The sequence below is a fragment of the Pleurodeles waltl genome, chromosome 3_1, assembly GCF_031143425.1.
Source record: "Pleurodeles waltl isolate 20211129_DDA chromosome 3_1, aPleWal1.hap1.20221129, whole genome shotgun sequence".
Taxonomy (NCBI): domain Eukaryota; kingdom Metazoa; phylum Chordata; class Amphibia; order Caudata; family Salamandridae; genus Pleurodeles; species Pleurodeles waltl.
The window spans coordinates 39,869,162-39,881,687 of NC_090440.1; the positions used below are offsets into that span (position 1 = coordinate 39,869,162).

At 46.0% G+C, this 12,526-nt stretch overlaps 1 protein-coding gene across 2 annotated transcripts in view; it reads left to right on the top strand.

Annotated features, from left to right (window-relative positions):
• The window catches only part of TP53I11 (tumor protein p53 inducible protein 11), a 439,642-nt gene extending 427,378 nt beyond the window's left edge, over positions 1-12,264 (top strand). For both annotated transcript variants that reach the window (XM_069221787.1, XM_069221788.1), the window contains exon 8: positions 6,439-12,264. In XM_069221787.1, coding sequence (XP_069077888.1) covers positions 6,439-6,572 — 134 coding nt within the window. In that variant the 3' untranslated portion in view covers positions 6,573-12,264. The remainder of the gene's footprint in view (positions 1-6,438) is intronic.
• Positions 12,265-12,526: the final 262 nt, after the last annotated feature.

Consider the following 12,526-nt stretch of genomic DNA (forward strand, 5'->3'; position numbering starts at 1 on the left):
GTGCAGCCCTCACCATTCCAAGTGGGACGATTTTGAGAGTTACCAAACTCTTACGGCCCAAATGTAAAACAAAAACCCCAAATAATCAAATGTCCTCTTGCTTGCCATGGGGTAAGATGTTTTAGTGTGCGGGGGAGAGCTGAAAGACTGTTAGCCCCTTCAGTTCGGGTGGGGGCATAACCAGGCCCATACTGGTTGGTATCCACCACCCCACAATTTTCTTTTTTTTAATTCCCTGGCATCTAGTAGACTTTCTGTCACCCCGGGGTGTGGATCGGGGGTAACTGCCCAATCTGCCCACTGGTGGGCATAACAACTTTGGCCCCATAAATTTGGGGTGAGGGTATGGCCATACCCCCAACCTCTTATTTTGACAAAAAAATCTTCCCTGGTCGGCTTTCTGCCCCCCTTGGGGGCAGATGGGCTTTCCAAAAATAAGCCAATCTGCCCACAAGGGGGAGGGGCAGTAATGGCCAACAGTAATGTGCCCCCATGGGGAGTGACCCTTGCCCAAGGGGCTGCCCCCTAAACAAAACACACACACACACACCAATCCATGGTGTCTAGAGGTTTCTGCCCCCTTTGGGGTTAGATTGGCCTAACAAAAATAGGCCGATCTGCCCCCATGGGGGGCAGAAATGGCCTAAATACAATTTACCCCCCAAGGGAGTGACCTTTGTCTAAGGGGTTGCTCCCCATACATAAAAACATAAAGTAAATAAAAAAATATATATATCCCTGGTGTCTAGAGGTTTCTGCCCCTCCTGGGGGCAGATCCGCCTTATTATATTAGGCCGATCTGCCTCCAGGGGAGGCAGAAAAGGCCTACAAATATTTTGCCCCCCCCTGGGAAGTGGCCCTTGCCTGCTCCCCTTATGCGTTAGTATAAAGAAAATAAAAATTCCCTGGTGTCTTGTGGTTTCTGCCCACCCCCGGGGGCAGAAATGGCCTAAAAATATTTTGGCCCCCTGGGAAGCGACCCTTGCCCAAGGGGCCGCTCCCCTTATTCGCAAGTATGAATAAAATAAATAATCTGTGGTGTCTAGTGGTTAGATCGGCCTGATAATATTAGGCTGATCTGCTCCCAGGAATGGCCTAGAAATAAGTTGACCCCCTGGGGAGCGGCCCTTGCCCAAGAAGCCACTCCCCTTATTGAAATATGCAAAAAAAAAAATCCCTGGTGTCTAGTGTGTATTTCTGCTGCCCGATCGCATCGCGATCGGGCAGCAGAAATGCTTTGAGAGGCAAGAAATGAAAGGAAAGGTCTTTTCTTTCTTGTCTTTCCTGCCCTACCTCTGGTCGGAAGAGAAATGCAAAAACATTTCTCTTCCGGGATCTGATGATTTGCGCGCTGACGTCATCAGACGTCACTGGTGGGGTGGTGGAGTCGGGGGTGAAAGAGGATGCGATTCCCCTTTCATCCCTGACGGGAGGGGGTGTGAGTGGGGGATCTACAGGGGGAGCGCTAGCGCTTCCCCCGTGTGCCCAGTGCAGGACTAGGTGGTCTCGTCCCAGGCACACAGCAACCGTGTGCCTGGACGAGACCAGCTCGTCTGGGGCATGCGAGGGGTTAAAGGACACTGACATAAACAAATGAAAAGCAGTGGGCGGCTGTAATCCCACAAAGTATATACAGCATGGCTCAGAGAAACAGCACAATCACTGTCTAGGCTCAACCTAAAAAGCAGGGATGAAAAATAACCTGCAAAATTCAGATAAAGAAACCAAAGTGTTTATTTTTTAGCAAATTAGTGTCAGTAGTACTGGTGTCAGTAGTAGAGAATCTGGATTTACAAAACAGGTCCTATTCATTTAGAATGATGTAAATTTGTATATATAGAAAGTAAAATTCAATCGATTTGTAGAATTTCCACTAGGAGTGCAGAAAAACCCATAACCATAGGCAGTACATAGCCGGTGTTGCAAAGACTGCGGGCTTTACAAATGTGAAAATGCAAAAATCAACAAGTTTTTTTTTTTTATGTTCACAATTATTGTCAGTGCCTCCCCTACACTTGCCTGCACTTCTAAATGTACATCTAAACAAACCAGGTTGACGTGATGCAAAAGTATGTGAAGTGTTCTACAACCCTCAGCTATCACAGGAGACAACAGGGTGAAAACACTTTTTTATTTAAACGCTGTTCTGTGAAAAGGAAATGGGAACACAATGATATTTGTCATATTCCTCTCATCTCAACATCCCATTCTTTTTCTTTAGGGTGAGGAAACTATAAACATTTTCTCACATCTATTATATGCCCCCTAGTGGAAAAATAATTTTCCAGAAGCCTTTCCTTTTCAAGTGAACCCTTGAAAATGTATATTATCACTCTTATCACACTACTTAACTGATGCACTCCAAGTGGAATGAAAATTACTCATTTTATGCAGCTGTGCAACTGGAGACATGAATTAGCACCTAAGAACCTCAATGCCCAGTCAGTGCTTTACTATAGAAAAATGAAAATGATGTTATTAATACAGAAAAACTGGGATATGTTAGCACCTTGGATGGCTCAGCTCTTTAGTGCGAGATGCTGGAGTCTGTTCACATTTACCCTATAGACAATACATTAAGGGGGAGGTACAAAGTGGTTGGGTCTCTAGCTTGTAAGAGTGATAAACTCTTGTAAAATGCCTTGGGCAAGGATATGTACGCAGGGACTCCAGATCCAACTCTGGTCCTTGGATACCACCCAAGTACCAATAGGTAAAATAAATGTTACCCCCAAAAATAGTAGTTGGTGAGTCACTCTTTAGCCAGGTAACCATTCAAGATAAGAGGTTCTGGAGTTCACACTTGAAGAGCAGTTGAATGTCAATTGTTGATATGGAAATTCTTTGGGTTTTAAGGGTGACGCCTATCATTGTAGTTGTACCTGTAAATCTAATTATATAGCACCTCTAACCCCTGACAAGGCATTGAAGTGTCTTTTTCAGTGAGTAGCACGCTACTCCGGAACCCAAAATTAGAACTTAGAAGGTCAGTACAATTTTTTTTGTTTTTTTTTTCCTTGTGCTTTAGTTGTGTTAGGTTTGTGCTCTTGGTTCCTTGTGTGTTTAGTAGAGTTTGAGGTAAGAATAGAATGTGTTAACTGTGTAGCTCAAACCTATCTAAATGGGAGCAGAGCACTGTATGGCTCATATAGTCTACGTGCAATCCTAAATTGTAAATTATACTGACCTTCCTAGCCCTCACATCCTTATTATTACGCTCCCATCTTTACTTTGTATAAAAAGTTTAAGCTTCCTGCCCTTTTTTCTAAGTAAGGGCCTTATTTGTTATTTTATCTCAGTGTATTTTTAGAGAAGGGCTTATTAACAGCCCCTTTCAGCCATTGCCTTGTTAAAGTGTCGTTCATATTTTGGATACACCCACAGAACAGCCATAAGTGAACTGGATGACAGATTGGCCTCTTTAGGCTTGTCGGTCTCGGGTAGGGGATCACTTACAAGCACACAAGCCATCTTGTAGTAAGCACACTAGACCTCCAAGAGCATGCTCCCTGCACACATGCGATAACTTACAGCAGCGTGTTTGCTGTTTTGTGAGACACCCCACTAGACTGTATTTTATCATTGGTTGGGAACTATTCTGAAAGGGCAACTAAGCTCTATTGTTTGGGAGGGGCTAAGGTAGTAGAGTTTGAGTTCCTATACCCCTTAGGTTGCAGCAAGCTGAACCCCATGCCTAAATGCACCTTAATCCCACCCTGCCCAACAAACCACCACATTTGCACTTATCTCTTTACTCCACTTATAAAAGTGCAGACATTGACTGTAACTTCCTTTGCACGCATAGAGTGAAGTTTGGTGGGAAGAGGTGGTATGGAGTTTAGGATTGCGTAAAATTTAACAGCAAAAGTATGTTAAATTAGGTACATTAATTCAAATGCAACTATTAGAGCTAAAAATATACTCCCAATTTTCAGTATGAGGATGCATTAAATAAAAGCACTATGAATGACAGCCACTCATGTTCAGTCACACAGATGTGCACAATTCACTCTAAATTGTTACCACAAATTCGTATAATTACCAAAAGTAGCATAGTGGCGTAATTTGTGAACTTCGGATAAGTAGCATAACATGAAATTACACATATTCTGACAGCATAATTTAAGTATTGCCCAGGCCTTCTGTCACTATCACAGCTGAGAAAATTAGTGATTGGCTTATGGACCAATTTTATACCCTGCAACTTGCTGGCTACACATACATGTTTGCACCTCCTAAACCATTTTAAAATGGGCTATTGTTCGACCAGACCACTATATGTGTGTATGTGTGTGTGTGTGTATATATATATGTCAATGACTATACTGCCAGTCCCCAGTAGGTAGTTATTGTTAGGACCATGTTTCCATATAAGTTTTTTTTTGACATGTCTATCTTTGGCGTCGTTTGGGTCGTGGGACCCTTTTAATCCAGGGCATTGTTCTGTTTTCAGAGCCCTGGTTTCAGCAAACGTAACTTCTTTCTTGTTCAACAATGTTGAAGAGTTACCGCTTTTAGTGTAATTTGTGTGAGTCTCTCTTTGGGATCTTCTTTCAAATGATCAATTAAACCCTCTTTTTGCAATTTTATAAATTATATATTTTATGAACAACCTTATAAATGGTTAGATGTTTTTAGATAAAATATTAAAAGTATATCTTTCAGGCCTCAGAGTTTGCTTATTTCTTCGAAGCATTGGTTTTACTTTATTTATTAATGGACTTCTGGTAAAGTTAGGGACTGCTTTAAACTGACGGTTGATTTGCAACCCGCCTGTTGCTTACCATTGGTGGGCTGTATTGTCCTTCACATTGCTTGCTTCTTATTAGGTGGTTCCTCTTACTCTTCTTGTATTTGTCCCTCCCCAAAATCATTTTAGTTTGTTGACTTGTATCCTCCCACTGCTCACACTTAGGGAACTATTCTTTTCTTTTTCATTCAGCATTCCATGAGAGTGCATGTGTTTTCTAGCTCTCTCCATCATGTGCTGCTGCATTACACATTTTGCATGAAAGCACAAGCTTTGGCACACAAAGAGTTTTAGGCCCATATTTATACTTTTTTAGCGCTGTATTTGTGTCATTTTTGGCGCAAACTTACAAAATACAATTATATTTTGTATGTTTGTGCCGCTTTTGCATCACAAAATGACGCAAATGAGGTGCTAAAAAAGTATAAATATGGGCCTTATTGTCCTCGGGAAAGGGCTGCTTGCCACACTCAGCTGATGTGTGAAGCAATGGGTGCACTCAGCATGCCGCATCCCCTGGAGGCCCATAAATCTGCTCCTTTTGTTGCTACAGAGGACCAAATGGCTGAATCCCCTGGAAAGTAAATTAGGCCTTGGCAAGCATTTCCAGTTTCATTCTGATACTGTCTTATTTTTAAGGTCTGTTCCGAATTCCCCCAGTGAAAAATAAAGGCGGAGGGGCCACGCCCCCCCACCTTTTGCCCCCCATGAAGAGTGTCTGTCAGGCTGAACAAAAGTCAGCCTGACAGACACTCTTCATGTTCAGGTCAGGCAGCCAGGAGCAGACATGCGCGATTTGCGCAGACTCCTGGCTGCCTGAGCTGACCTTTGCTGGGCTGAGGAGATCACAGCTCCTATGGACGTGACCTCCTCAGCCCAGCAAAGGTGCCTCGAGGCCCTCCCCTGGGTGACGAGGAAAGTGTCACCAATTGACACTCCCCCTGGGCGCTTCAGTTTAGGTCCTGAAGTGCCCAGGGCGAGTGTCAATCAGTGACTCTTCGTCACAGAGTGGGGTGGGGTCAGCAGTCTCACTGACCCCATCCCACTCTGTGACGAGGCTGGGACTGCTGCCTTCCCTCATTAAGGCAGCAGTCCCAACCCTCCTGGGACCTGGAGGCCGAAGGTAAGTGTGTGTTTATGTGTGTGATGTTGAATGTTTGGTGCGTACGTGCATGTTTGAATGGTATGAATGTTGTTAATGGATGTGCGTGCGTGAAAGAATGTGTGCGTGATGTTTTAAAATTAATGTTTGGTGCGTGCGTGCGTGCATGTTTGAATGGTATGAGTTTTAATGGATGTGCGTGCATGTGTGTGTGTGAAAGAATGAGTGTGTGTGTGTGTGTGTGTGCGCCCCGCCCACCCCCTTCCCTCCTAAAGCTGCCGGCCGCCACTGCACATTGGATTCAAAGTACAGGTTTGAGATATCATAAGATATGTTTGCTTTTCTTCCAGTATTTTGAAATATTTTTTTCTGTAACTTTTGTTAAACAGATTTTGTGTGTTTTCTGATTTCAATTACATTTTACTTACAATGTTTATATGGCTTGCTACTGCAGTTTAGCACACAGATATCCCGGAAGTTGCACTGATGTGGACTCTTGGCCTTGTGCTCTACAGCTGTCCTCCATTAGCGCTGCCTGTAGCACTCGTTCTAACCACCTGCCGCCATTTTGTTTCCCTCTCTGCAGTTACCACCATCATGCTGATTGAGAATGGCATGATTTCCAACGGGGCGGCCATCCTCCTGTCGAGCCGGGCGCTCTTCCTCCTCGTCAGCGTCTACTTCTACTACCAAGTGGGCCGCAGACCCAAGAAGCTCTAATGCGCCTTTCTTTTGATATTTTATGTTCCTGTTTTTGGTTGTCTGTGTTGTTTCCCAGACTCTGATGTGAACATTTTTGATTGGCTGAAGGCCCTTCTGATCCACTGAAGGTCGGCCCTTTCTCCCCCCTGACGTATCCTGTGATTTACGGATGTCTCTTACAGGTGACAGTTCCCTTATAGTGGTTAGGGTCTCTTTTCAGATATACTCTGTCACAACAGGGGTCCCTCTGACCGCCCAGACCCTGCTCAGGGGGTGTCTCACCCACTGACCCAGGGACAGCAGGAGATCTCTCATGACAAATCATGTGACAGTGGGGAGTCTCTTGTGATCAAGTGTATGACAGAAGGGAACTCCCCTTACACCTCTCCCACCTCATAGACCCTGGTCAGAAGGAAGCGTCTCACCTAACTGACCCAGGGACAGCAGGAGATCTCTCATGACAAATCATGTGTGTTAGCAGGCCAGTCTCTTGTGATCAAGTGTGACACAGAAGAGGATGTCTCTTACATCTCTCCCACCTCATAGACCCTGGTCAGAAGGAAGCGTCTCACCTAACTGACCCAGTGACAGCAGGAAATCTCTCATGACACATCTTGTGACAGTAGGGGACTCTCTTGTGATAAATTGTGAGACAGATAAAGACTCTCTTGCATCTGACAGTACGTGAGACACCAGAGGCCTCTCTCCCTACATCTAGTGTTACAGCAGGGGCTCCACGTACATTTGGCAGGCCTTTTAACAGCAGGGGTTCCTCATGTACTGACAGACCATGTGACAGCAAGAGCCTCTGGAACAACAGACCGAGACACAGGGACCTCTCCTACATCTGATAGTCATGTGACAGCAGAGACCTCTTCTACATCTGATTTTTGGTGAGGCAGCAGGGACCGCTCCTACATCTGATAGTCCTTGTGACAGCAGAGACCTCTCCTACATCCGATAGTCCGTGTGACCGCACAGACCTCTCCTACATCTGATAGTCCATGAGACAGCAGGGACCTCTTCTACATCTGATAGTCCGTGTGACAGCAGGGACTGCTCCTACATCTGATAGTTGGTGTGACAGCAGGGACCGCTCCTACATCTGATAGTCCATGTGACAGCAAGGACCGCTCCTACATCTGATAGTCCATGTGACAGCAGGGACTGCTCCTACATCTGATATTCCATGAGACAGCAGGGACCGCTCCTACATCTGAAAGTCTGTGTGACAGCAGGGACCACTCCTATATCTGATAGTCCGTGTGACAGCAGGGACCACTCCTATATCTGATAGTCTGTGTGACAGCAGGGACCGCTCCTACATCTGATAGTCTGTGTGACAGCAGAGACCTCTCCTACATCTGATAGTCCATGAGACAGCAGGGACCGCTCCTACATCTGATAGTCGGTGAGACAGCAGGGACCGCTCCTACATCTGATAGTCCATGTGACAGCAGGGACCGCTCCTACATCTGAAAGTCTGTGTGACAGCAGAGACCTCTCCTACATCTGATAGTCCGTGTGACATCAGAGACCTCTCCTACATCTGATAGTCCATGAGACCGCAGGGACCGCTCCCACATCTGATAGTCCGTGTGACAGCAGGGACCGCTCCTACATCTGATAGTCCGTGTGACAGCAGAGACCTCTTCTACATCTGATTGTTGGTGAGACAGCAGAGACCTCTCCTACATCTGATGGTGAGACAGCAGGGACCTCTCCTACATCTGATAGTCCATGTGACAGCAGGGACCGCTCCTACATCTGCTCCTACATCTGATAGTCCGTGTGACAGCAGGGACCGCTTTTACATCTGATAGTCCGTGTGACAGCAGGGACCGCTCCTACATCTGATGGTTGGTGAGACAGCAGGGACCTCTCCTACATCTGAAAGTTTGTGTAACAGCAGGGACCTCTCCTAAATCTGATAGTCCATGAGACAGCAGGGACCGTTCCTACATCTGATAGTCCGTGTTACAGCAGGGACCTCTCCTACATCTGATAGTTCGTGTGACAACAGGGACCGCTCCTACATCTGATAGTCTATGAGACAGCAGGGACCGCTCCTACATCTGATAGTCTATGAGACAGCAGGGACCGCTCCTACATCTGATAGTCCATGTTACAGCAGGGACCTCTCCTACATCTTATAGTCCATGTGACAACAGGGACCGCTTCTACATCTTCCTACATCTGAAAGCCCGTGTGACATTAGGTATCTCTCTCATGACAGATAGTTTGATATCAGGGGCTTCTCTCACATTTGACAGACCCAGTGATTTCAGGGGACTCTTCCCCGACTGATCAAAGTGACGGTAGGAGCCTCTCCTAGGTGTGACAGAACATGTGCTAACACAGGAGCTTCTGCTACATGTGACAGAACATGTGCTAACATAGGTGCCTCTCTACATCTGACAGAACATGTGCTAACACAGGAGCCTCTCTTACATGTGACAGAACATGTGCTAACACAGGAGCCTCTGCTACATGTGAAGGAACATGTGCTAACATTGGTGCCTCTCTACATGTGACAGAACATGTGCTAACACAGGAGCTTCTGCTACATGTGACAGAACATGTGCTAACATAGGTGCCTCTCTACATCTGACAGAACATGTGCTAACACAGGAGCCTCTCTTACATGTGACAGAACATGTGCTAACACAGGAGCCTCTGCTACATGTGAAGGAACATGTGCTAACACAGGATCTTCTTCTACAAGTGACAGAACATGTGCTAACACAAGATCCTCTCTTACATGTGACAGGACGTGCTAACACAGGTGCCTCTCCTACATATGTCAGAACATGTGCTTCTGCTACATGTGACAGAACATGTGCTAATACAGGTGCCTCTGCTACATGTGACAGAACATGTTATAACACAGGTGCCTCTCTTGCAACTATATGACAGAAGAGGGCTCTCTCCTGAGGGACCCTGGTAGAAGTTGTCCCTCTTAAGTCTCGCCAGACAATGTATAAGCAGAGGGGTCTCTCCTGACAGACCCTGTGACAGCAGGAGGCGCTTCTCAGATCTCCAGACATTGTGACAGCAGGGTGATCTCTCGTCTTTCTTCATGTGACAGCAGCGCTCCTCTCAGGCCCCCGGCCTTCTTAGGATTGTAATTTGGCATCGGTCTCTCTGACTCAGGACAGGTAAAGTTACAGCAGGGAATCCCCAGGACACTTACCTGTCTCTGTAACAACAAGAGGTCTCCATGACACTTCACAAGCTCCCTTACACGTATCCATCCCTGTAACAGCAAGAGGTCTCCCTGCCACCCCACAAACTCTGACAGCAACAGGTGTCCCTTACACATACCCATCCATAGAACAACAAGAGGTCTCTCTCACATCCCACAAACTCTGACAGCTATGAGTGTCCCTTACAGCCATCGGTCCCCATAACAGCAAGAGGTCTCCCTGCCACCCCACAAGCTCTCCGACAGCAGCAGGTGTCCCTTACACTTACCCATCCATATAACAACAAGAGGACTGGCTGACACCCCACAAACTCTGACAGAAGCGGATCTCCCGTACACTTATCCTTCCATATAACAGTACGAGGTCTCTCTGACACCCCACAAACTCTGACAGAAGCGGGTGTCCCTTACGCCCATCGTCTCTGTAACAGTAAGAGGTGTCTCTGACAGGTATGGGTGTCCCTTACACCCTTCAGTCCCTGTAACAGCAAGTGGTCTCTCTGACACCCCATAAACTCCTGTAAATATAGACCCTTTCCCAATAGTGTAGTGGAATTGGGGCCAGTCACTCACTCCAGGAAGCTCCAGAGGTAGTGGAGCCCCCCTTCTGATAGATCCAGTGGTGTTAGAACTCCTTTCCCCCCACTGCTGAAAGCTCCAGACCCCAAGCAACCTGGGACAGCTCTAGTACATAGTGGCCTCTGCCCAGCTCTGGGGAGCTCTTAGAACCCAAGGGCCAGGTTTCAATAATGACAGTCCATATGGCCACAGTCTCATCTCCTTCCTAGCGAATCATGGCTTTAAGAATCAGATCACCGGATCAGTATAGTGCAGGAAAAAGTGCAGAGCATGGAGAATTAAAAATCACAAGGTGCAGTGGAAGACCTGCCCTGACTGTGGCCCTAGTGCAACAGGGTCTACTGCGTGGGGAGGTTATCAACATGTACTTCCCTCGACGAACCTCGCAGACTGTCAGTGGGTGGAATTATCAATATTTTCTCCCCTAACCTAATCTCAAAGACTGTCGGAGGGTGGAATTATCAACATGTACTCCCCTAGATTTACCTTGCGTCTGTCAGTGGGTGACATCTTCAACATGGACTGTCCTGGACTAACATTGCAGACTGTCAACGGGTGAAATCAACATAACTCTTCTGCACTAACTGTCCGCGTACTCCACGGCTAATTTGATCCTCAGTCGTTCAAATTAAAAACAGGTACTCCCATACGTTGTGCAACCTGACCAGGAAAAATGATCAACAAATACTCCCTTACGCTTAGGGCTTTACTTAGAACATGGTGGAAATCTAAATCCCAATGGATATAACGGGATTTAGATTATGGTGGATGGGATATCAATCACCCTTGTGGTGGAGTAACCTATCTGCTGAGTTCTAAATCAAGCCCTAATTTGGGAATCTCAAAGGGTCAAGTCATCAACATGTACTCCCTTTGACTAACCTGCTGGAATCTCACATGGTTAGGTCACTGACATACCCCCTTACACTCAGCGGCTCAAATCTCAAATGGTCAAATCTTTGACCTGTATGCTCTTCAACTAACCTGCTGGACTTTCAGATGGTTAGATCATTGACATGTACTCCCTTTGACTTATTGGGGAATCTCAAAGGGTCAAGTCATTGACATGTGCTCACTTTGACTAATGTGGTGGAATCTCACATGGTCAAATCACTGACATATGCTTTTACACCCAGCTGTTGGAATCTCACATAGTCAAATCACTGACGTACCCCCTTAGACTCAGCTGCTGGAATCTCACATGGTCAAATCACTGACATACCCCCTTACATACAGCTGCTGAAATCGCACATGGTCAGATCACTGACGTACGCCTTAGACTCAGCTGCTGGATTCTCACATGGTCATGCTGGACTTCCAGATGGTCAGTTCATTAACATGTACTCCCTTAGTCTTACCGGGGGAATTGCAAGGCGTCAAGTCATTGACATGTGCTCACTTTGACTAATCTACTGGGGTCTCAGATGGTCAAATCATTGACACGTGCTCACTTAGACTAAGCTAGTGGAATCTCAGGGACCATGGACATACTTTAACCCACTTACCCTGGTAACCCATCCTTCCTTTTAGCACAAACCAATGTTATTCTTGTCCCACCTCCTGGCCCCATCCTGGTTTTACCTCTGTTAATGTTTCTAATGTATGTGAAGACCAGTCGGCTGAATTGCAAGTAAAATAAGGAAACTGAACATTCCTCACAATGAGTGCATATGCCAAGCCCCACCCTGTGCCTGACTGGCAGGTGTCCTTCAAGGGATCAGACCTCATCACTGACGTGGCAGGTGAAAGCACCAAGTTCTGGGACTCCTCCCATCATGGCTCAATCCATCAACAAGCACTGCAACAAATGTAGCTGGGAATTTATTTTTATGGTCACTTTGTTACCAAAATATTCTGCTGAGACTTGCTTCCGTTCCAATCCATGACCGTGTACAGTTTAGAATAGTAAAACTTTACTTAATGGAAGTTTGTGTCCAGTTACTTTCTTGCATCACTGCTCATGTGCACAAGTGTCTTACTTCGAGTGTCCATCATGGGACGTTTTTAAAGTGTGTTGTCTGACCGCACTGCAGTCTTTGCGGGAAAAGCATAAAACTGTTTTTAATATCATAGTTTTTTTCTACTGCTCAGAAATAATAAAGCGTGTTAGGGTGCTGTGTGACTGTGGTAGAAATATCCTATTAAAACACGCATTTGCAATGCAATAGGTCTCTCATTTATGAGAGCT